The 24,574-nt window shown below is 37.6% G+C and overlaps 1 protein-coding gene across 7 annotated transcripts in view; it reads right to left on the bottom strand.

Moving 5' to 3' along the window:
- Window positions 1-24,574, bottom strand: part of BMP2K (BMP2 inducible kinase) — a 121,934-nt gene that overhangs the window by 39,242 nt on the left and 58,118 nt on the right. For all 7 annotated transcript variants that reach the window (XM_040967495.1, XM_040967496.1, XM_040967498.1 and 4 more), the window contains 5 exons: window positions 22,290-22,371; window positions 18,494-18,626; window positions 8,319-8,422; window positions 6,889-6,968; window positions 2,744-2,904 (listed from right to left, as the gene is read on the bottom strand). In XM_040967495.1, coding sequence (XP_040823429.1) covers window positions 2,744-2,904; window positions 6,889-6,968; window positions 8,319-8,422; window positions 18,494-18,626; window positions 22,290-22,371 — 560 coding nt within the window. The remainder of the gene's footprint in view (window positions 1-2,743; window positions 2,905-6,888; window positions 6,969-8,318; window positions 8,423-18,493; window positions 18,627-22,289; window positions 22,372-24,574) is intronic.

The raw sequence follows: 24,574 nt of genomic DNA, 5'->3' as shown, positions 1-24,574 counted from the left end.
AGACTCCAGCTGCTGGCTGCCCGGGTGGGGAGCTCTGGGGATTTGGTTCTTTGAGTTGCTGCTTAATTAGCTCCAGGTTGAACCCATTGTGCTTCCTGGACCTGAAACAGGCAGTAATTCTTCCTTTGCAAAACTTGTAATCACTAATAATGCTGAGCACCAAATACCAGTCCATGCAGAAGCTATGGCTTGGGGCTTGTCCTGCAAAAGTAGCTCCAACACCTGGCCAATGTGTCAACTGGTAATGGAACAGAGTAGATCAGGCACGACTGAGCAAACCTTAGCCCACAAGTAAAACTAGAAACCAGGAGGGAGCAGAGGTCATGCCGAGCTAGGTTGTTGTACCTACTGGTCTGCGGGAGCCAGGGACGCTAAGCCACAGTGTCTAAGGCAGCGTTCGGGACAGGGGAGGGGCTGTGCCAAGCTGAGTCAGAGCATCCATTGGCAGGCAAGTGATCTATGGCTGGGAACAGACCCGGCTGGGGATCAAAGGGGACAACCCTAGCTGGGCTGAGGTTCCCACCAAGAGGCACGTGGCCTGGAAGGGGGGTTGCGTTCTGATCTGGAAACAGTTGTAGTCTCCCTTGGCACAGGTGTGGACTGGGATTGGATGCACCGAACTGGGCCGGACCCTGACTCCCCCTAGTGTTCTGGAGGACCAGGGCAGATGTGGGATGGACTAGACAAGGTCTCAAACCCCTGCTGAGCCATGTGTGAGCCATACGTGGGTATGGACAAACCATGGCTGGGCTGGAACACCCAACAGCAAGAACCAGACTGGGTGGAAGGCCAGTCAGGAAAAGGCACAGTTCCTGCTATGACAGGAGGTGAACTGAGTAGGGTTGGCTCATGGACCCACTGGTAAGCGTGAAACCTGGCATTGGGAGAGGTTCTGATGGAGGAACCCGGGCAACTCCTCGGGCAGGACACACACCCAGCAGGTAAGCGCAAGAAACATGATAGGAAACAGCCCAGAATACGCCATGGAAAGCTACCCACTGGCATACAATTGGCAGACGTGGGGGCAAGACCAGGCTGAATCTGTCCACGTCATCCACTGGCAAATCCAGGCACCAGTGTGGGTTGACCCAGGTTCGGTCGCAACAAAGACTAGTGCACAATATGGAATGCTGAGGTGAGGTTGCCTGTACCGGAAGGGACCGCAGCACCCAACCAGCCTGAGAACAAGAAAGGAAGTGGGCAGAGCTGGCAGGGGAATAAGGGAGGGTTCCTTTGCTCGACAGCTACTTCCGCAGAAGAGCATGGGCTGGGATGGGGGCAGACCAGACTAGGCAGAGCTACCACACCTGTGCGCCTCGTGCGGACTAGATCAGGGAAAAGCCGGGCTGGGCGGATTATTCCTACTGGTGCAAACAAAATTAAAGTGGGCGAGGGTTGTTTGGGCTTAGACGCAGCATCAGCTGGAATCTGGGAGTGGGAGAGGCCTGGGAGGGAAATAGTGGGCTCATCCCTCTTGGGTTACCACTTCCACAGGAGGACATAAAACTAAGATAGCGGCTGGGGTGGAATGGGGTGTGGGACAGACTGGATTACTGCTACACTTACTGGCAAACCAGGGTAGGGGGTGGGCCTGGTGGGGGTTATTGTGGGTCGCTCCAACTAGGCTGCAGCTCCCACTGGTTTATGTGAGGGCCAAGTATGTGCTGGGCAGAACCAGGCTGGACTGCAACACCCATTGGTTCCAGTGGAAGTCGGGAGTGAAAACAGAACCAACCCAGTAATTGCAACCACCAACTGATTGGAGCGATGGATGGTGCCAGGCCCTGTACTTGTTAGCACATACATGAAGTTTCTTTGGAGATCTTCCTAATCTAAATGCTGGACTCAGAACCCTAACGAAGAAAAGAGAGAAGACAGAACAGGTCAACCAACCATCTCAGCTATGATGGACTATGTCAATCAGTGGAGTTTTCAAAGACCTCATAGTGCTTGGAGTGGCAAGATTGACAGCAATTCATAACTGTTGCAATATCAAAACCACTTGAGCAAGAACCTCAGAGCATGCCCTACATCCGGGACCTGGGGAGGGTGGGAAATTGGGTGGGCCTTCTCCCTTCATACCCCCCTTTAAACATGAAGGTAACAATATGGAAAACATACTAGTATTATCCACTTTCCTGTAGCCCTTGAACCTTCTTACCCTAATTAACTATGTAAAGAATGTCAAAATAAAATTTTATTAAATAAATAAATAAATAAATAAATAAAATTACAATAGTACAATATTCTTAACCATTGGTTTGACAAAAGTATAAAAAAGTTTTATAAAACTAGAAAAATAACTTTGTTCAAAATCAAATGAGAAGACAAGTTTTTACGTTGTAAATGACCACATGGTTCAAGACAGACACCTTCACCAAGGCCTGTAAGCACAGGGGCATGTCACCTTGTGACAGTTGCAGTTCAACCTAAACCTTTCCACTGCAACCCAGAATTTTCCATCACCCTGAAACTCTACTAGTTGATGACTCTAAGGATAAAATTTTCATCTATACAATCAAACACAGGAAAAAAAAGTTTACTTATTCCTATTGTACCTTTATTTAACAATAACTTCCCTTTGTCTACAACTTTAAGGAAACAGGTTTACAGGGCATCACAATAAAGCTTTCTGAAAGCATTATATCATAAGTTTGTCAGTAATTTATAGTCACAGAAAGTGAAACTCCAAAAGGCTTATTTATGTTCACTATGAAAAGAAGAGTTTGCAGGCCTCTATTACCTTTTGGTCTGTGGTTACCAAGTTCACTAGGAGCTGGGACTTTAACAGGCGTTGCTGAACTTTGGATGGTCAGCACGCTGGCAGTGGTGCTAGTAGAATTGGCCTTTGGTCTTTGTCTAGGTGCAATTGAGGTTTCTGTTGGTCCAATGGTATCTGTTATTCTACAAGACAAGAATACATCTCATTTTAAATACTGAAGTTATTTCTAGCTTATTATTTTTCCAATATCAACATCTACTAGTATTCCAACTGATCCATTTCAATTATTGTTGACAATTACATTATTCCTCTTGGCTTCCTTTCAAGAGTCATTCTCAATAATTAAATACTTAGGGAAGAAAGACAAGAAAACTGATTATTTTCCTTAAAATGGTACACTGTCATTCACAGCCTGCCACTTGAAGCTGGCAGAAAAAGAGTACTTTCAATGAGATGAAATTGAAAGGAAACAGAAAACTTCTCCTAAGGTTTCAGGAAAGCACTAAGAGCCAAGTCTCTGAACCAGAGAACTAGCAGTAACAAACAACAAGAAATAATCTCCTCTGGCTTACACTCAATAACTAAAAAGCACACACCCCAATAAAAAGAAAAATAAAATATCCTAAGTATTTTAAAACAAAAGAAGTAAGAGGTACTTGCTCAAATTCAACTTTTTGAGTTTTTCAATTTGCTTTACCGTTTAAAAAGCTAATGGAAATTACATGAAATCCTTCCAACAGGGACTTAGTTTAGGCCCTACACATACGTAGTCATGTCACCAATACAGGTGACACTAAATAAATCTGAGCAGATGGACATTTGGTTTTCTTTCTCAGAAAATGAGTTAGAATCTTCAACATACCTATTTATCAACTTTGCTTTCTACAGTCAGTACAAAAACTCAAGTAGTGTTTAGTAGGTTTAAATGATCACTTTCGGACAGAATTTACATAAAATCTCTTTACTGAGTTCTCTCACCACATTTCCAGATGATTTACTGCTTTAACTTTTACACACGCCTGATTTTCCGTTCACATATCTGCTGCATTGGGAGGAAGCTCAAAGCACAAACGCAACGATCTACAGTTCTTTCTTAGCATCTCCAGGGACCACAAGAGGGAGCTCTGCTAACAACTAGCTTTCCAGAAGAAAGGTAAATTAAACTGAATCAGAAAGTTGTAGGAAAATAGTGTATGAATATATGTTCTCTTTTTCTAAAGTGACATCATTAAGGTGGGAAGGGTGATGTGCAAATCATAAAAATCGATCATGCACACACACATACTTGTGTGTAGATATAATCAGTTCCATCTTTTTTGTAATAATAACCAAATTATTTACTGGATTCAAACTACAGATGTATCACTGAACCCAATGCTGTACCCTCTCAGTTTAAGTAATTCAGAAGAAACACTGCTTGCAACCTTTCTGCTTAGTTCTGCATTCTTTAAAGAGTGGCTAGTGCCAGCCACCCCTGGTTCTGACTTGTTTCTTATCTTCTGTAACAGAGTCACCCCAAATGAGAATAGCAGAAGCTCTGAGAAGCATGGAACGGTATCATAACACAATAATAAAAAATAACTTTTAATAAAGTCTATAGAAAGTGCTAATTCGAAAGACTCCAACTTAGTTTCTGATGTACCAATATAATTTGTACTGCATAACACTATGAATTGATATACAGTGAAACACTGTACAGCACTGTTTCTGGAGTTTACAGTATACTTAGGAAGACAGCAGAGGATTATGAAGATGCAGCAAAATACAAGACAAGAGATAACCCTTGGCAGACTAGTTCTTTCAAGATCACCTAGGAATTCTGCCACCTCTCACCTAGCTTAGCTGGGGAAGGCTGCAAGTAGAATTGGAGACTAAAATTCTTAAGTAATTATATCATCAATCATGAGAAAGAAACTGATCATTCTATCTAAAGGAAAAGGAAGAAAATAATTTGACAGAGTAGGGGAAGACACAATACTGACAAAACTTTGAATACACATTATACAAGTGCTTTTACGTGCAAGGATAAATTCTCAGTGGCTTCATCCTCAAGACAAGCCTCAGGGAAGTTGCACAGGTTTAATAATTCCAGGGCAGATACACAGTGTCACGGGGGTGAAGAGCAGATGCTGAGAAGGGACCAAGTGGCACAGACTGAAGCAGGGAAGCAGACAACAGCCACAGGGCTTGTGGAAATATATGAATAATGCAATGCAACTATTTATTTAAAGACCATTTCCCCCAAATTATGCCTTTTACATGAAGAAATGAAAAACAATTTTTGATACTAAGTTTTGTACAGATTTACATGTTTCCATGTTCATTATATTACTAACAGTAATTTTTTTTTAACTGACCAATTAACAAGGAATTTTAGTTAGTTTGTTTCTTCTTAAGATTCACCTTATTTTCATTTACAAGGCAGAGTTACAAAGAGGAGACAGAGACAGACAGAAAATCTTCCATCTACTGGTTCACTCCCCCAATTGCTGCAATGGCCAAAGCTAGCTGATCCAAAGCCAGAAGACAGGAGCTTCTACCAGATCTCCCAGCTGGGTGCAGGGTCCCAAGCACTTTAGCTATCTTCTTTCCAACGCCATCAACAAAGAGTTGGATTGGAAGTGGAGCAGCCAGGACATGAACTGGCACATATATGGCATGCCACTGCCACATGCAGGAGTAAATTAGCCCACTGAGCCACCATGCTGGCTCCTAAACAATCTTACATTTAAATATACAAACATATTTTTGACATACCACAAATAAGCACCATCAAAATTTTTTTATGTGAGACTGTCTAATATCTAAAACAGAGTCCTGTTTACTAACTGGTACAGTTTTTAAGCAAGGGAAAAAGATCAATCATTAGGGTGTCAGGTCTTAGCATACGTAATATATTTTAAACCCAACAATGTAATAAATAAAAGATTTTTTAAATAGTCCTTTTTTTAAGATGCAGTTTTTATTTTTATGTGAAAGAGTTAAGAGAGAGAAGAGGAGAAGGAAGGAGAGAGAGAGAGAAAGAGGAAGAAAAAGAGAGAGATAGTTGATCTTCCATCTGCTGGTTCACTCTTCAAATGGCTACAACGGCTGGCTCTGAGCCACTCCAAAACCAAATGCCAGGAGCTTCTTTCAAGTCTTCCACGTGGATAGAGGCACCCAAGGATTTGCAAAATCCTCAGCTACCTTCCCAGGCCACTAGCAGAGTGCTAGATTCAAAGCGGAGCAGCTGGTACTCAAACCAGTCCCATGTAGAGATGCTGGTATTCAGCCAAGGCTTAGTCTACTACGCCAAAGCATCAGCCCTAAAGAATATTTCTTAACTAGTCTTAAAAACTACAAAGGTGCTTTTAAGATGAAATTTAAAAGTAAGTTTACTATAGTACAGGAAGTTTTTTAAAATCCCATATACAAGGACTTTTCAAAGAGTCCAAGAGAAATATGTGCTATGAAAATGTTATACATATATATATATCACTTCTCAGCCTTTTGTCTAAGATCAAGTGAAAATGTTGTATATCAATTCAGTATTTTTGCACCAAAATTAACTTCCTTTTTCAGTTTTCCGCTAACTTTCTGAACTAACCAAGTACTATAGTTATTATACATTCTACAAACTATACGCAATATTCTGAATATTCTGGTTGCATATATGAGCTATTTTCCTTCCTTAATTTACTTTTTTAATTTTTTAAAAAGATTTATTTATAAGTCAGATTTATAGAGAGAAGGAGAGACAGGGAGAAAGATCTTCCACCCTCTAATTCATTCCCCAAGTGGCTACAACAGCTGGAACGGCACCGATCCAAAGCCAAGAGCCAAGAGATTCTTCCAGGTCTCCCATGCAGGTGCAGGGTCCCAAGGCTTTGGTTCATCCTCTACTGCTTTCCCAGGCCACAAGCAGGGAGCTGGAAGGAAAAGGGAACAGCCAGGATATGAACCGGTGCCCACATGGGATCCCCAGGAAGGCAAGGAGAGGACTTTAGCCCTGGGCCATCACATTAGGCCCCTTCCTTAACAGTTTCCTAAGTTGAAGTTCCTAAGACAAAAGGGTCAACTCCCTGAAAAGATCCACATCTATCACAGGAACAATCACCTTCTTGCTGCAAGTGAAAAGTATGTTTCTTTCAGAAATGTCTTCTCCATGTCAGCACGCCACTGCCTACCTGGCTTTTATTTGGCTTTTCCTAGCAGCAGCTTCACTGGCAGTCATCGGTTCAGGAAGAACTGAAGGAATCAAAGAATTCTTGGGAGAAAAAAAACACCTTTATTTTAGTTTCTATTTGAATTACATGAAGTTTTTTTTTTAAGAAAAAGTTACTACAAAAGCACTATTTTCACAGTAGAATCCTACAAACTGTTGACTTCTATCTGCCCATCTAATCTGCAAGCAACACAGCATTATCACATAAACACCACTTTTTTATTCCTGTTCTACAGAAACATTTGGAAACTAAGCATAACATCACTGAATACATTTTACAAAAGGGTAAATCTTGGGAAAAAAAAGTACATCACACATGTAAATCTGACTCATTGTACTCTGGCAAAAGAAGCAAACACGAAGCCTCAAGGGCGTTTCTAGCTACCGCAGATGGAAGGCCTTCCTCATGGGTGTACGTCCAAAGCTGGTTCATGACAGCTACTCTCAACATTGACTGAATAAAAAAAGGAACAACCAAGGTCAAATGTCAAATAAAGCTAACGTTACATTCATTATTAGAATGTTAGAAGACAAAGAAAATATGTGATTGATAAGGTAAAGACTGAAGGAAAAAAATAAAATGTCCCACACATTCCTCCTCTTTTTCTTAGTGGGATGGATTATAAATTCTACTTAAAGCAAATTCCATAATAATTACACAGAATGATCTTCACAACATTGAGAACGGCTTTAAAAAAATCAATCATCATTTGTTAGTGTTTCACTGTGATTAAAATCAGCAGCATCTTGGAACACTGGGCTCAGGTGTCATGGTCAAGTTCACTGCAGCAGTGCGCACAGCTCCGAGCCTCTGCTGGTCAGCTACCACCGACCAAGTACAAGGCACCGGCCCAGGGCTGAGCCACACACAGGTTAACGCTGACTTCCATCATTACTATCCTCACTTTACAGAAAAAAGACACGCACAGTAAGTAACTGCCCAAAAGATTTAAAATCAGTCACTCAGAGTTAAACCCCTTGGCTCTCCATTTAAAATAAAGCATGCCTCACACCAAAGGTTCCCGAACAGTCTCTGTTAACCAAGCACTCAGTGTCCAGGTAATCTCTAATCCTGTACCACAAATAAACTTAACAGTCCTGCTTACTAAATGCTTAGGCTCAGATAACTTAATAAATGTAATTTGTGCTTTGTCAGGCAGATGTCACTGTGGTTCCTTGAAAAATGAAAACAGCATACAGGGATTCCTGAGTCCATCACGTCTTGCTAGGGTGCCTCAATGCACACACTGCAGAAAATACGGTGTATACCAAAAATATAAACATAAACATACTGTCAGACCATCTGCCACAAAACAGCTAATTCTCAAAGTACATAAATTGATCATGATAAAATGGAACTGAAATTCACATGATACTTGGAAAATCACTTACATTGATGTTGGAGACAGGACACTCCTTTTTGGCAAATTTAAATGCAAAATGAGACACCTGAAATATATCAGGTCTACGCTCTGGATCTGGCTCAAGCATGAACCCTACAAGAACAGATCAAAAACAAGGAACATGTTAAGGGACAAAACAAACTTTTTCTATTTCATTCTAAGAGCATCAATAATTCCAAGTAAACTTGTTAATGTTATGGAAAACACAGAAACTGTCATTTCATAATTGAACTTTAAAGATTAACCCAAATTAAATATAGCTCTGTATTAAAAGTAACTATTCTCTTATGAAACTGAGTTTAGTGACTAGGAAATTATTCAAGAAATTTTCAAGGTAGCTGTTGGCAAGGAAGGAATTCAAAATACTCTATTATCTAAAATGCATTTATTAATTTTAAATTACCTGAATCAGTCAGAAAAAGCTAACCTGTACACACTGTAATCTATTTAACAAAGTTGTACAAGACTGGTGCTACAGTTTTCCATGTTGATGCCCCCGACACCCATTCCAGGCCTGCACTTTAACCTGTTGTTCACATCATGTCCAAAAATATGCACAGAAGTCTTGTATTATGAACACTTCCACACCAGTTTTATGGCATTGCTTCAAATGCCACTTACCTATTTCTTCTGGGATTTCTAGTTCAAAATTTCTCAAGAAGGTTGAGTTTTACACTCAATTTTACAACAAACAAATTCTTAAGACAGCTGTATGGCTACCTCTGCTTAACTAATACTGAATTCTAACATTTAAAATATTTTTTAAAAATCAGAATAAAATGTAATTAAAGTTTAAATTAAAAGGTTTTAAAAGTAAAATGTATAATTTTGGATGATCTTAAAGTTTTTCAATAAAATAAGACATACATAAATCTAAGACTAAAAGTGGATCACATAAAATATAAATCAAAATAAATTTGTTTTTTATATAATATTTTGAATATGCAACATTTTCTACAGCATATAAGCTTATTTTTGCTAAAAACACAGTGGTAGGGCAAATGATACTGAGTTCAAAAAACTTGGGCATTTACTTTTTTGTATTTTTCATTGTTATTATTTTCCATGATACAATGCTGTAGGTATAGGAATTCTCCCTTCCACCTCCTCTTCCTACCTCCCATTCCCTGCCACCATGTTCCCCCAAATTATTACAATTATTACAAATACCAGCAACAGGCCTAAGCCCAACATTCTGCTATTTACATAGCATCACAGGTATCGGCAACAGTGAAACATCTAAAACTTGGAAATTTATTAAAGAGATTCTGATCTCCATTTCAGCAGTTTTCCAAATACTCTTGATATAACTTGATTTAATGCATTTAAAATATAAATATATTACCTAAAATTAATTTTTACCATTTCATCCATACAGTTAAACTGAAATAACTAAAAGCATCATAATTCTCATATTAACCACTTTGTATTCAACTACAAGACAGAAAAGATTTCATAGACGTACACGGTCTATTTATTTTATCACTCAAAATGAATCGTATTTTAATTTGATGCACATGATTACCGAATGCCTTAAAAGGATGAACATTACAGAAAATTCATGATTTTAAATAAAATACAGTCATACTTTTAATAAAGGGATTCACAATTTTTAAAACGAAACCAATCAAAGTCACTTATGTTTCTATGTTTCTATTCAAGAATTTATTTGGTTCTCAAAACCCAATTTTCAGAGTACTATAAATAGTCTTACTTAAGGGGCTTGAAATTATAAATAAGAAACAAAACAAAAATAAAATAAAATAAAATATAGATAAAACAAAAAATGTTTTTAAATGAATAGGGAATTAGGACTAATGAAAAGGTAATGTGGGTTAAGGGGACAAGATAAGAGGGTCAGTAAAGAAACTTGTATGATTTGTTCCTAAATCAAAGTCCAAATTTGAGCACTCTGCTTTCTAGCTGTCGAAATAAATAGGACAACATGATACATTACATGATTCACTGTGTCCCAAACAGAAAAGAAAACTAGGTGCTGAAGAAAACCCAACTCATGAGAGCAAAAGAGAGAGCCCATTCCTTCTGGAGCCTTTCTAAAGACGGCTCACACAGAGCGAGACATCCATCAAGAACTGCATTGTGACAGGGTCCTGTCTCACACTCCTCACCACGTGCACTTGCGGAGGAATACCTATGAGTACTTCAAGAATACAAGTTCCACAGGTGAAAAAAAAAAACATATATATATATATATACACACTTCCCTTAGTGGCCTGGCTTAATCCAAGCAAAACTTTAAGAACAGAATACAAATACCTTACAGGCAAATCTTTGTTCAAACACAGATTCGAGGAACACATAGATTTGAGATTCTGCGTTCACAACTTCCAATGAGTAATTAGCCAGGTCTGAGGTAGAATTAAAGTTATAAGCAAATAAAAGAGCCTGACTGATGTACACATTTTCAGAGCACAGTTGTTGGAAACAATTTATCTAATTGTACTGAATCCAACTTACGTAATGTAAAACCATGGATCCGTGAGCCACAGGCGTGGTGCTAGACAGCAGATCATGGTACACATAGAGGATATGGCAACTCATTGGGGCCTGCAAAGGACATCTGGTACCATAACAGAGGACAAAGAACAGAACATATGGACAACTACCCCAGCCAAATGACAACAGCAAGTATCAGGGTAAATGGAGACTATAAGGTCGACTATGAAGCCAACGGACACTGGGCCAGCTACAGATTGGTGAGACTGACAGTATTTTGGAACTGTTGCATCCACCTGGGCAGAACTTTTGGGGCAAGTACCACGCTGTGACCCTGGCTTGATATCAAGTGGCCTTTCCCCATGCTTGGGTACTGGGATGGTTGGGAGGCTGGGCATGGCCTATCCTCCTATCTCTCCCTTCCCTCAAGAAATGCGAAGAAGAAATAGAAAGTTTGGAAGCAATGATCACACCCTCTTCTACATAACCCTTCCCACCTTGATTGACTATGTAAACATCATCTAAAATTTTATACATATAAATGTGTGTGTGTGTGTGTGTGTGTGTGTGTGTGTGTGTGTGTGTGTGTAAAACCAATGTACCAGGACACAATAGCAACTTCAGGGACTAAATAGGTTAGAAAAATATTAGAGTGCATTAAATATGGGACACATAAGCAGTATTTCACAAACTTTTTCAGTCTCTATCATGCACATTGTGTGTGTATGTAGTACTTTGTATATAATAATATATATTATATCAACTTTGTTTTATATATTAGCAATAGCAGCGCATAACTAAATGTATCATTTAAACTGGCTTACAATCCAAAAAAAGTCTAAGGGGGCAGGCAGTGGCCCACTTGTTAAAGACACTGATCAGGGCCCGGCGCGGTGGCGCAAGTGGTTAAGGTCCTCACCTTGCACGCCCGGGATCCCATATGGGCGCCGGTTCTAATCCCGGCAGCCCCGCTTCCCTTCCAGCTCCCTGCCTGTGGCCCGGGAAAGCAGCAGAGGACAGCCCAAAAGCTTTGGGACCCTGCACCCGCGTGGGAGACCCGGAAGAGGCTCCTGGCTTCGGATCGGCATAGCATCGGCCGTTGCGCTCACTCTCATCGGACGGAAGACCTTCCTCTCTGTCTCTCCTCTCTGTATATCCGCCTTTCCAATGAGAAAATAATAAAAATAAATCTTTAAAAAAAAAAAAAGACACTGATCAAGGGTTGGTATTGTGATAACACAGGTAAGGCCAACACCGGTGATGCCAGCAGCCTATGCAGGTGCCAATTCATCTTCTGACTGCTCCAACTCTAATCCAGATCCCTGTAAATAGCCTGGAAAACACAGCAGAGGATAGCCCAAGTATTCTGTCTCCTGCTACCCACACGGCAGACCTGTAAGAAGCTCCTGGCTCCTGGCTTTGGCCAGGTCCAGTGCTGTTCATTGCAAACATCTGGGGAATGATCCAGCAGATGGAAGACCTGTTTCTCTCTCATTCTCTCTCTCTCCTGATTCCTTTCTCCTACTTCTTTTTATTTTTAAAAAGGCAGTGGTCAGGACACCTGCACTCATATCAAAAGTGCCCAGGTTCTCGTCTCGCTCTGTTCCTAATTCCTGAATGCTTTAGGCCACCCTGGGATGCAGCAACAATGACTCTGGTACTTGAGTTACTACCACGCAGGTGGGAGACCTGCACTAAGTACCTGTCTCCCTCCCAGCTTTGACCTGGCTTGTCCCAGCCACTACAGGTTATCTGCAAAGTAACGAGAGGATGGGAGTGCACTCTTGGCTGCTATCTTACCTTCTCTCAAAATATCTTTTTAATTAAGAAAAAAAAATTGAGGCCAATGTTGTGACACAGCAGGTTAAAGCCACTGCTACAACATCTGGTGATGCCAGAATCCCATATAGGTGCAGGTTGGAGTCCCAGCTGGTCAACTTCCCAGCCAGGTGATGGAAGCTTCACACTCCTGGCTTCAGTCTAGTCCTGTGCCAGCATTGTAGCCATCAAGGGTAAACTAGTAGACGGAACATCCTGCACTCTATCTCTTCATATCTATTTCTCTCTCACACTTTCCTTTCTGTAACTACTTCAAAATAAGTAAATCTTAAATAAACAGTAAAGTTTGAAGCCACTGTGCTAGCAGTACAATACCAGTAGACTCAGTCTCATCTCTGTAACTCAGTTCTTCCCTATAGCAAAAACGAAGATTTATCAAATTTGATTGTTGGACTAGAAAAGACTGGGCCAGTACTGTGTTGCTGCAAGTAAAGCTGCCACTGTGGCACCAGCATCCCACATGGACCGCGGTCCAAGCCCTGGCTGCTCCACTTCTGATCCTGCTCCCTTCTAATGTGCCTCGGAAAGCAGTAGAAAATAATCCAAGTGCTCGAGGAATGTCCATACTCCTGCTTTCAGACTGTCCATGGCCTGAACTATTATGCTCATTTGGGGAGTGAACCAGTGGCAAGAGATTCCTCTCTCTTTCTCTCTCTCTCTCTCTCTCTCTCTACTTCCTCTTTCTTTGAATCTCTTTCAAAAAAAATTTACTTTTTTTATTAAAAAAAAAAAAGATTTCAGTGCCTACTTTCATCAATCGTTGATGCTGTTTCTTTCTGAACAAGCTGATCACCTAACATACAAGTTCTCACTTAACCCTATTTTTGGCAAGTGGCTCGCTTCTATGGGGAAAAAAACCATGATTTTCTAGCATTGCCTATGATTCAGTCACAACAAATCTGGACTTGTATACAGAATAACTTATCTTGGTAGATTCTGAAGCAAATTCCATTCCATAATTTGCTTTATCAACACAAGTAGAGTATCCCTTATTCAAAATATTGACAGCACAAATGCTTCAAATTTGGTTCTTTTTTCACACATGTACTGATATGAGACCAGGCTTGAACATGAATTTCACTTACATTGTACATCAACCTTGTATACGTGGCCCTAAGGATAATTTTACAAAGTATTTTTAGTATGCCTGTATTTTGACTGTTTACCTATGGAGGCAAACAGTAATTAAGGAATATGTACGCCTATTTCACTCAAAAGTGACTCCAAGTGATTGTTAAAAAAAAAAAAAGCAGAGCAGCATACTCTTGTTTACTCAATTTAAATGATTGTGTGAAACATCACAAACCCATTACCACTGGCCGTGATTCTACCACAAAGATAAAATCAAATTGCAAAAAAAAAATAATAAATGAATAAATTAAAGTGCTACAAAGAAATATTTTTCTCATCCTTTTGTAAATCTTTCCATTGACACAAGAACGATTAATCCAAGCTGAAACCACAAAACATCATGATTAAAACCAATGCAGTATTTGCTACTGAGGTATCAGCCACAGGCATTTAAAGAACACATATCTGAGCCAGCAAAAGTATGTTTACACTAATAGTGCAGAAAAGCACAACATCCTACACATTAAAAAAAAAAAAAAAAGAGTAGCAAAAAGAGCTGCTATTACTGCTGCAGAAGCAGCCAAGTTATACTAGAAATTAATCAAGGACCCAAGCCAAAAAAAAATTAAATAAAATAGTTATCATTTAAGTTACAAAAAATAATAGAACCTTTTTTGCTAGTTTTGCATAAAAGTTAATTTCTCTAACAACAGAACAAATTTAAAAGAAAAATGCTTTGAAGTCTCACAATAAATTTTCTGCTAAAAATTCTGAATGTTCTTCAACAACATATACTTTTATTTTCTCAAACTTAGTTACATTTCTAGTAATTTACTTGAAAACAGACATGTCACCTAATTTTGTAAACAAAAATATTCAAGAATTAACTTCAATTTTTAACATGTAAAATTAGCGTTAAATTGTCCTTTTGTTAACCCACAAAAAATCCTTCTAGAAGCTTACATATTAGGCATGTAAGTCCCGCACACTTCACTCCATTGAGTTGAAATGAAACCAAATGTAATAGTTAATATTATGTTCAATCATAACTAAAACACTAAGTGGTACTATAAATATGCCAAGCTAGGGGAGGGCATGTGACACTCTGGCCAGGTTGGAGTCACATCTCTGCTCCTGATTCTAGCTGCCAGGTAACAGAGACCCTGAAGGCAGCAGGAGATGACTCCAGCGCTTGTCCCTGGCATTCACACAGAAGACCCAGACTTGGTTCCCATTCCCAACTTCAGCCTGGACAACATTATAGGCATGTGGAGAGTGAACCAGTGGGAAACAGCTCTATATTTAGCTTCTCTCTCTCCTGCCCTCTCAAATTTTAAAACATATGTATTCTAAGAGAGTTCTTGTAAATAACCCTAGATGATATTATTCATATCCCTGGGTGTCTCCCCAAGTGATAATTCACAGCCATTGAGTGAAAACCTCTACAAAAACTGTGTTCCCATGTCAGAGTCTTCCTAAAGACAAATTAATGGATCTTCAGTGGGTGAGCCATAAATAAAAGATTGGCCATGAACTGATAATCAGGGAATCTGACTGACAGGTATGCAAAAACACATTGCACTATTTCATTTTTATTTGTAAATATTTTTAAATTTTCACATAATTTTAAGTACATTAAAGCAAGCAAACAAACACCTAGTTTCCCACAAAATAGGTATTAAATTTAATTCAATAGATAAGATGCTAAGAGCTAAAATAATGAATAAAGCAAGAGTAAATGAGCAGCTCCAAAGAAAACAGGTGAGGTGAAAAAAATGATATCAGAGATTTAAGAGTGCATCATGGGATATATTGCACTTTTATTGGACAGCCTTTAACAGATTCAATTGTGATACAACAAAACCAAATCCTGCTTCAGGGCACTGGACACCCTGAGAAGTACCTGACAGAAAACGTCCTGACCAGCACCAAGGCAACCCGAAATCCAGGCAGCTCAGAGAGTTTAGAATGAGGACTCCAGGAGCGGGCAGAGTGGTCTTGATGAGAAATATACTAAAGGCCATCTCTCACCAAGCCTTCCAATATATTCAGAAGCACTCTACAGAATTCACTGATTTTTACAACAACACTATATTTATTCTCACAATAGCAATATCATTAACTACTACTAATAGTATCTGCACAAACCACTCGTTCTACGAACAGTGACACTGAGACAAACAGTGGTACCCAACGTTCTCTACAAAGTGAATGTCAGAACAGAAGTGAACTCGGGCTGTTGAACTGTGGAGGTGATGAGTAAGGGCTCTACGGTTTACTTCTTCAACCACCTTACAACACAGGAAAAAGCTAAAAGGAAAGTGAGGCTGCCATCCTTCTGTTCGCTCTTCCTAACTAGCCAGGCATCCCTTTAGTTAATGCTTCTCATACTCTCCCTAAAGGAGCTCTAAGTTCTCTCAACTCCTAGACTCAAATGCAAAGTGCTTCCCCTCTACCCCACTTCCATTACTTGTCTATTAGGAAAGTTATCAGAAGCGACAAACAAAAATGCTAAGTAATTAATTTGATTAAGAAAAGAAATTCTGCAAGAAAGATAAATACATAAAAACAGTAATAGTCCCTTAGCTCAAAAAAGTATACTCAAATACCCATGTAATCACTGAACACAAACGTAACAGAGATCATCACAACCACTGTCCAACAACTGTGGGTGATACAAAATGGATGCTAACAGTATTCATATCATCATCAACACTAAAAAGACATATCTTTTTATGGTCTATCTCATGTTTATCAAAAGTTCAAATATGACTAAAACATATTTAGTTAAAACAAACAGTGTTATGCCTACAATTTATTAAAAGTACTGTAACTGAAGTTTAAGCTCCAAATTAAGCAGAACACACAACAGGCAGTACCTCATTCTAGTCCTTGAGCGTTTCAATTAATCAGAATCTTTTCATATTCTCACTACCCTGAATTTTGGAAGGAAAGCATCTAATTAAGAAATATAGGATAGTGGATCTACATTTATTCAGATATACTCTAAATGCTTACTTTCCCTTTCAAAAAAAATCAGTTTGGAAAAATGGAATACTAAGACCAACAGGGATCCAGGAAAACCAACAATGCTGTAGTGGATGATTTAGAATGCTGCCACTTTTTGAGCACAGGCCTTCAGGCCTTCAGACTGCCCCTTGGAATATAGAGATCCCCTATCAGAGGGTCTGGAAAAAAGTCCCAGGACTACTCCTGACTCAATCACCCCGCCAAAAAACACAACAGGAACCAGCAGGTGATGGACTTCACAAGGGGTATCCAAACTGGACCCTGAGCTCCTGGCCTGCTTGGACAGGGCCAGCCCCAAATGGAACAGACATGCTAAAAGTGAACAAGCAAACAGTTCTCCTTCTCCCTCTCCTCCTTCTCTCTATCTTTCCTTCCCTCCCTCTCAAATATTTCCCTTTAAGTAAAAATAAAACTATAAAACTTTTTCATCAAAGGATGAAAAAAAAAATATTCTACCTGGGACCTGGGAAGGTAACTTGAACTGCCAGGCAGACAACTTAAGCTTGGTTGGCAGGGAGCCACAAGTACATAAAAGCACATCAAAACAAGGTTCATGGATGCTCCACCAGAGAAGATGAAAGTGAAGCCCCACGGCTATTAAACAGCCTGTGCTGAGAGGCAGCTCTTAGCGGAGAATATCCCACTAACAGGCACTCACATTTAAATGTTGTCAAAACAGAGCTGAAAGTGTTTATACTGAGAGTGCGGCAGCCAAGCTTAAGCCATTTCTTTTCCCCTGAAAATTATATCACTACTCTACTCATCCCATTATTCTATATCTCCTAGACTATAAAGAATACTCCACACAATACATAGTAAATAACTTTAAACCAATATAATCATCCAACTCCCAATATGTATGGATACATTAAGATCACAGAAATTTTAAAACTGTATTCAAATAAGTTTGGACAGTGTGATTTCATTTAATGTTTCTGGGGTGGTTTTTTTTTTTGCCATTTTTTACCTTTTATTTGAAGTACTCCTTTTCTTTGTGATTTATACAACTCTCATAAAGTGATTAGCCATTTGTCAAATGCCTAACAAGCATTATTTTCATTTACTATTTCTTATTTGACTTTATGCTTACACTAAAGCATTTAAGAAAGCTTCTTTTGGTGTAAATATGGATGTCAACTGGTCAATCTTTTCTTAGCAATTCTTGGAGTTCTACAAAAACTTACCCTGTTCTTCAAGTATACTGTTTCATCTTAATTTTTAGCATTTTATTTACATAAAATTTATTACAAAGAATGAGGCATAATCCAAATTCATGTTTTGTTCACAAAGGAGAACTGAAATTCTGGGGGGAATTGGAAGGTCTGCCAGCCCACCCCTTCTAACTGTATGCTTTGGTTACTCTATGCTAACTACTTTATAATCAACAAGATATTGACATTTAAAAGGGTGGCAAGATGAGCTACAGTCTTAGATTAGCAAAACTTTTATACAAACTAGCAGAAGATTTAGATACCTGACTTCAAAAGGACAAAGACCAAGGAATGAAATGCTATGCTCTGCATATTCCCAGAAATGCCAGTTTCCTTAAGTACATAACCTCTGCTATATGTACTAAATATTACCTAAGGACTCAAAAACACCATTATTCTGCTCACTGATTAGGCTGCTTTTACTCCTTAAACAACTTATTTGATGTTTTCTTAAGTTTCACAAAACCATAATACATGAAAATAAAAGTACAGGTTTCAGTAAAGGGATATAAATATCTTACAAACTTTTTTTTTCATAAGATTTCCAGGTACTTACTTATTAAGCAATGTATGTTATGGGAGTAGCGAGAATTGTCTGGGATGGTGAAGCTGCCATCACAGATAGCAACCTGACTCTCACCAAAAGGAAGAGTGAAGAAACAGAGCTTGTAGAGTAAACATCCTAGGGCCTGTAGGACAAAGAACCACAAATATCATCAAGGCACAAGTAAACAACTTAACCCCAAGATGTAACCACAGAGCAGAACCAGAACTAAGCATGTTACTGAAAAGCAATACCTAATATTCCTATACTAAATCAACCTTTTTACAAACCATTGCTTAAGTCAAGAATGGGGAGCCTTTTTTCTACCAAGGGCCATTCAGATATTTGTAATATCATCTGTAGGCTCCACAAAATTCTCAACTTAAAAAGTCACCTGCCATAGATTTACCAAATTTCAACTCCCACTTTTCCTTGGCAGAACCAGACAAAATTATTTCATGGGCCTCACATGGATTAAACCTTAAATTTTCAAAAAGGGTTAATTGTCTCACTCTAGATCATGGTATCACTACAATTAAAACTGGATCATGTGTTTAGAAAAAAGTATTTATATTTTTCATTTCTTCCATAAACAAACAATACATTTAGGGCTTAGTTAACATATAATCAGAAAAGTTAACACAGGCTCCTTCTAATCACTTTTTTAAGAATTGACTTTAAAACATGTTTAAAGATCCTGGGTTTCTAGATATGAATTAGGCAGTACAGTTAAACTTAGATAACTTATCAATAAATGTTTATCAAATATTTACTAAGTACATACTTACCACAATAAACCGGTTCTTTATTTACATGTGCAATCCTATAACTTTTACGTTACACAAATTATACTTGTAACATAAATAAGCAATATTAAAATTCAAAAAAGATATTGTCTGCTTAAAGTTTCATAAGCAGTACAAGATTTGCAAGTCTACTTGCTTACAATGAACACTCTGAAGCACAAACTGTGCCTAGAAAAGAAACAGGAAATTTCAAGCTAAACTGCTAAAGCTCAAACTGAGCAGCAGTTAAAAACCAAAGAAAAGAAATGACCATTTTTAATCATTTTAATCTCTAGTTTGTCACAAAAGTGTCACCTGAAACTCTCATGTTAAGTATATGGAGTCTTTCTGACTCTAAACAAACCATATATAATTACTCAACAGTTTATACACAATTGCATCAGAAACACTTAAATTTGAACTTAATACCAAAATACAAGGAAAATCAGCTTCTTTTTGTTGGATTTTCTCCACATATCAATTTAGCAAGAACAACTAGTAAACAAGGACATGAATTATCATAATCACTAGGAGGATCCTTATATACAAAAAATTCTTTATATGTCTTCTAATAGCAGCATATAAAACATTATTTTCAATGTTATGGCAGTCTTCTAATTTTAAGAAAAACTTACAAAATTCTCTAGATTTCAATGTATTCACATATTAAGGATATGACAAAATTATAAATATTCTGAAAAGTAATAATCAGTTCAATATGGTTAGAATTCTGTGTTACTTTATGATACAGAGAAAATGCTTTCAGCAAACATAAAGCCAACTGAACATAAGGCTATCATAAAAGCATTACAAAAGTCCCTTTAATGGTAGAATAGCGTCACTAAATTACATCTTTCTTTCCAATGCCCAGATCTGCATTTAGCCAATATAATCTTGTCAATCAAATCTTTAGTAATCTGTCATATGGTACAGTAAATGTTGTAGGGAATCCATCCAATAATCTTTGGAACACCAGATACTTTAAAAATGTAAATCTAAATACTATGCACAGTGTGAACACTATAAGGTGTCCTAATTTTTCACACCAAAGGCATTTTTATTTTTATACATTTACTGCAATGAGAATTACAAAAGAAACAAGAGGGAGCAAGTGACCTAATTTTGAAGGCTGTGTATCAACATCTACAATTCCCTTCATTTAAAAGGCAACATGAGCACCTCTTCCTGAACCACCTGCTCAATAAAAACAGCATCTTAGCATCAGAATAAAAATAAAATGCAATGGGAATCTCTACATACAAAAACAATTTATGCAAAAATACACAGTACTGGTTGAGGACCTAACATTAGCATAATTATGAATCGATATTATACTAAAACAAGGTCAAAGATGTAACTCTTGACACATTAGATTTGTTTTTATATAATTGAATTCACACCTAAAATGTTATAGCATACTTTTTCAGGAGAGCTAAGTAAAGAAAAAGAATAATAATGGCATCATAAATTAAAATTCTCTTCTAAGAATATTAAATATAGCTACTGTTTTCTGATTGTGTGTCTTTATTTGCAATCTCACAGCTATATCTAGTTAATCATAGAAACATAATAGAAACTCAAATACTACATGATGTACAAATGGTATAAATCTGACAATGTACTATGCCACCCCAAACACATACTACTAAAAACAAATACACACATACACACACACATATGCACAATACCTTCTTTGTTTAGACACTGGATAACAATTGGTACCTGGAGAATAACTTACTATCAAAATGAGCTATTATATCTGCTGCTTACTTACAACTGAAGTACTTTCTTCAAGTAAAATGGAATTCAACAGCAGCCACAAAATAAGGCCACAAAATAAGGGCACAAAAGAACTCCACAATCACATCTTCCAATACTTTGATTTTATAAGTCAGCTGAATGTGATTTCTACATTGTATGTTTAACCGTCAGATATACAAAATCCCAATTAATCAGTCAGAAGTAAATGATAAAGAAGGTAAACAAAGTATGGAGTTATACAAGCTGATGGCCTATACATACATCAAATTAAGAAAAACAGACATACTAGTGATGTGATTTGATCATCTATCTGAATAAAAATTCAACTAACACAAGAATCACTGCCTCATGAAAATGTATTTATTATTTCGGCAGATGAAATTATAACAAAGATGACCTTATAAGTATCCTTTGGCTGTCAAAATTTTGTATGATACCCCAACTACCGTAGGGAAGAGGCCAAGAAATGAAATTCAAATAAATATTCATTTCATAAGTAAGAACTACTATGCTTGATCACTTAAAAAAATCTGGTCTTTTTTGTAAATCCTATAACTATTTGCAAAAAAATATCTCATTCCTCAAATGTTCATTAGTGCTAGATAGGGAAAAATAATATCTGAATTTAATTTTTAAATATTAATTTTAAGAAATTAGTTTTTCCTATTCCACTAAATTGTTTTCTCTACTTTTTATTAAACACAAAAATGTACTTACTTATTAGGTAAATCACTTAGCATTCCTACATACATTTAATTATATTGAAACAAGATCTCAATAATTCAGTATCCCAGTAGTATGCCACAGATGCTAAACAATAAAAACCATCAATACATACAGGTTAGTAATACCAACTGATATTAGAAAAAAATGTTGGCAAATGCCAGTTTCTACTAAGAAAATCCTAAATCATCCAGAAAAGTATCCTAAATACTCCACAAAAGTAACCTGTTTCCAGCTTTTCTGTACTACAACCAATCAAAATTATACTCAGTCAAAAAAATCGCTAGCATTCATAATAATTTAAACCTTGAAAAGTACTGTGGTGAAAAACTATAAATAAGCTCTTTGCTTTTTGATGCACAAACAAGACAGGAGATGAAATATCCTAGCAGGTTCCCTCTTCCAGATAGGAAGCTCTATACAACATCACTCCCTTAATTATTCAGATATGTCTTTTTGGGGGGGGGGCACAGAGAAAAAGAGTTGATCAACCAAGACATTTTACTTCATCAGAGAAAAGTTGTTTTCCTTGATCTTACCCAGATATCAGCCTTGGTAGTGATGGGTTTTCCTCCATAAAGGTTGATCATTTCAGGGGCTCTGTATGACAGGGTTGTATACCTGGTGGTAAATGAATGAATTGTATATACGTATTTATATAGATAGATATAAACATAGTTATGTACAGATAAAAAGAAACAAAACATTTTTTCTACAAAAAATACCTTAAGTTTTCAGATTATAACATTATGCGGAAAAAATACTATTTAAAAGCTTGTTAAAAACCCATCAAGAATTAAGTTATAAAATAAATCTGTATTCATCTTTATTAAACAAACACAATAACAGAATCCTTGATGATATAAAAGCTTAATTTTCTTTATTGATTATAAAAGATTTTAGGTAACAATTCATTCAAGAGTTTCCCTTGAATTTCTTCCACGGAATAACATAATTTAACTATTATATAACTTGATCACAACATTTCACTACTATTTTAACATTAAGTCTTCTACCCTCTCAAAGGTTTAATTTATAAGTTTACTACACAAATTTCTTTCGTCCTAAGAAACAGAATAAAAATGAGTAAGCAAGCAAGCATGAGCTTCCATCAGCTGGTTCACTCAACTGCCCCTAAAGGCCAGGAAGAACTAGGTCAGACTAAAGCCAAAAGCCAAGAACTCAATGCAGCTCTCCCACTGTCTGGGTCATCACTACTGTCTCCCATGGTCTGTACTAGCAGGAATCTGGAGTTAGGAGCCCAGCTGGGCACTGACTTCAAGCACTGCAACATGGGGCATGGACATCTTAACCACGAGAATAAGTCTGTAGGGGTGCTAAGAAACTTCCTTGCATACAGTAGTAAATTTCTGAGTTTATAATTGCTGTTTAAAAAACAATCTAATTACCATAATTCTCACTATACTCATCATGAACATTTTCACAACTCACTGCTAACAAAAGCTTTTTGAATTAAACAATAATATAAGTAAATACTTATCAATTCGGTGACCAGAATGCTTAAATGAAATAGTGCTGAAATCTTATGGCAGAAAATAGCAAAGAATGGATGGAATTCCCATATCGTGACATAATTTAAGATTTGTTTTGGAGGCAGGTCTGTGGCACGGTAGCTAAAATCGCCTCCTGCAGTGCCAGCAATCCACATTGGTGCTGGTTTGGGTCCTGACTGCTCCACTTCCAATCCAGCTCCCTGATACTGTGGCTAGAAAGACAGCAGAAAGTAGTCCAAATGTTTGAGCCTTTGCACACATGTAGGACACCTGGAAGGCACTCCGGACTCCTGTTACAGACCTGTCCAGCCCAAGCTCACACAGCCATTTGGGAAGTGAACCAAAGGACGGCAGACCTCTCTCTGCGCCTCTCCCCCTCTTTCTGAAACTCTGCCTTTCTTATTTATTTATAAAATGAATCTTTAAAAACCGATTTGTTTTTGAGGGTTTTACTATGCATCATAATTTACAAGAATACCTTTTTACTATGTATCTTATTTTGCAAGACAATCTTAAAATTTAGCATTTTCCCTTTTAGTTTCCAAATTATTGTAATTATGGCAATCTGAAAGACTACTGTAGAGGAATGACCTAAGAAACTAGAATATAAATTGCATAAGGACAGGACTTGTGTTAACTATTAAATTTCAGCACTAAGAATATTGTCTACTCTTAATATATAATCACTCAACATAAATGGCAAAGATATTAACTTCTCAAAGGGGTATAAAACATGAGACCCCTGGCGAAGTTCTCTTCATTATTAACAGAAAACTCAGCTGCACTTTAACTACACTCAGACTGCAAGAACAAGAAACAAAACACTAAGCAGATCAGAGACGCCTGAGTGAAGTTTTACAGTAATCACTAAAAACCACAACACAATTCATTTTTAAAATAAGATGTATATGCCAATATCCCCAAGAAACCAATTCAATCGTTTATTAGTTTTCTGTTCTTCATAACATGTGTGTATTTATCAAGATATTATTTTTATGGAATCTAAAATAATCATCATAGGCTAAGTTTCTAAGAAAAAAAAATGGGCCAGAGTAATTCCACTTCTAATTTATTTCAAACTACCACAGTTGAATGACAGCTCTCATGCAGTCTCTCTTTCTCTCTCTCTCTCTCTCTCTCACACACACACAAACACACACACACAAATGAGCTCTAAGAAGGCAATGCAAGACAAAGGCAATGTCTAAGAAAGTTCTATTCCAACAGTCCTTTCCACATCCTGCATTAAGGTAATTAAGATGCACAAACAATTTAATTTCCTCTTCTAAAACTCAAAGTAAAACCCTCAT

The sequence above is a fragment of the Ochotona curzoniae genome, unplaced genomic scaffold, assembly GCF_017591425.1.
Source record: "Ochotona curzoniae isolate NIBS_2020 unplaced genomic scaffold, NIBS_Ocur_1.0 scaffold_4506, whole genome shotgun sequence".
Lineage (NCBI taxonomy): Eukaryota > Metazoa > Chordata > Mammalia > Lagomorpha > Ochotonidae > Ochotona > Ochotona curzoniae.
This window is presented reverse-complemented; position numbering and strand designations above follow the sequence as displayed.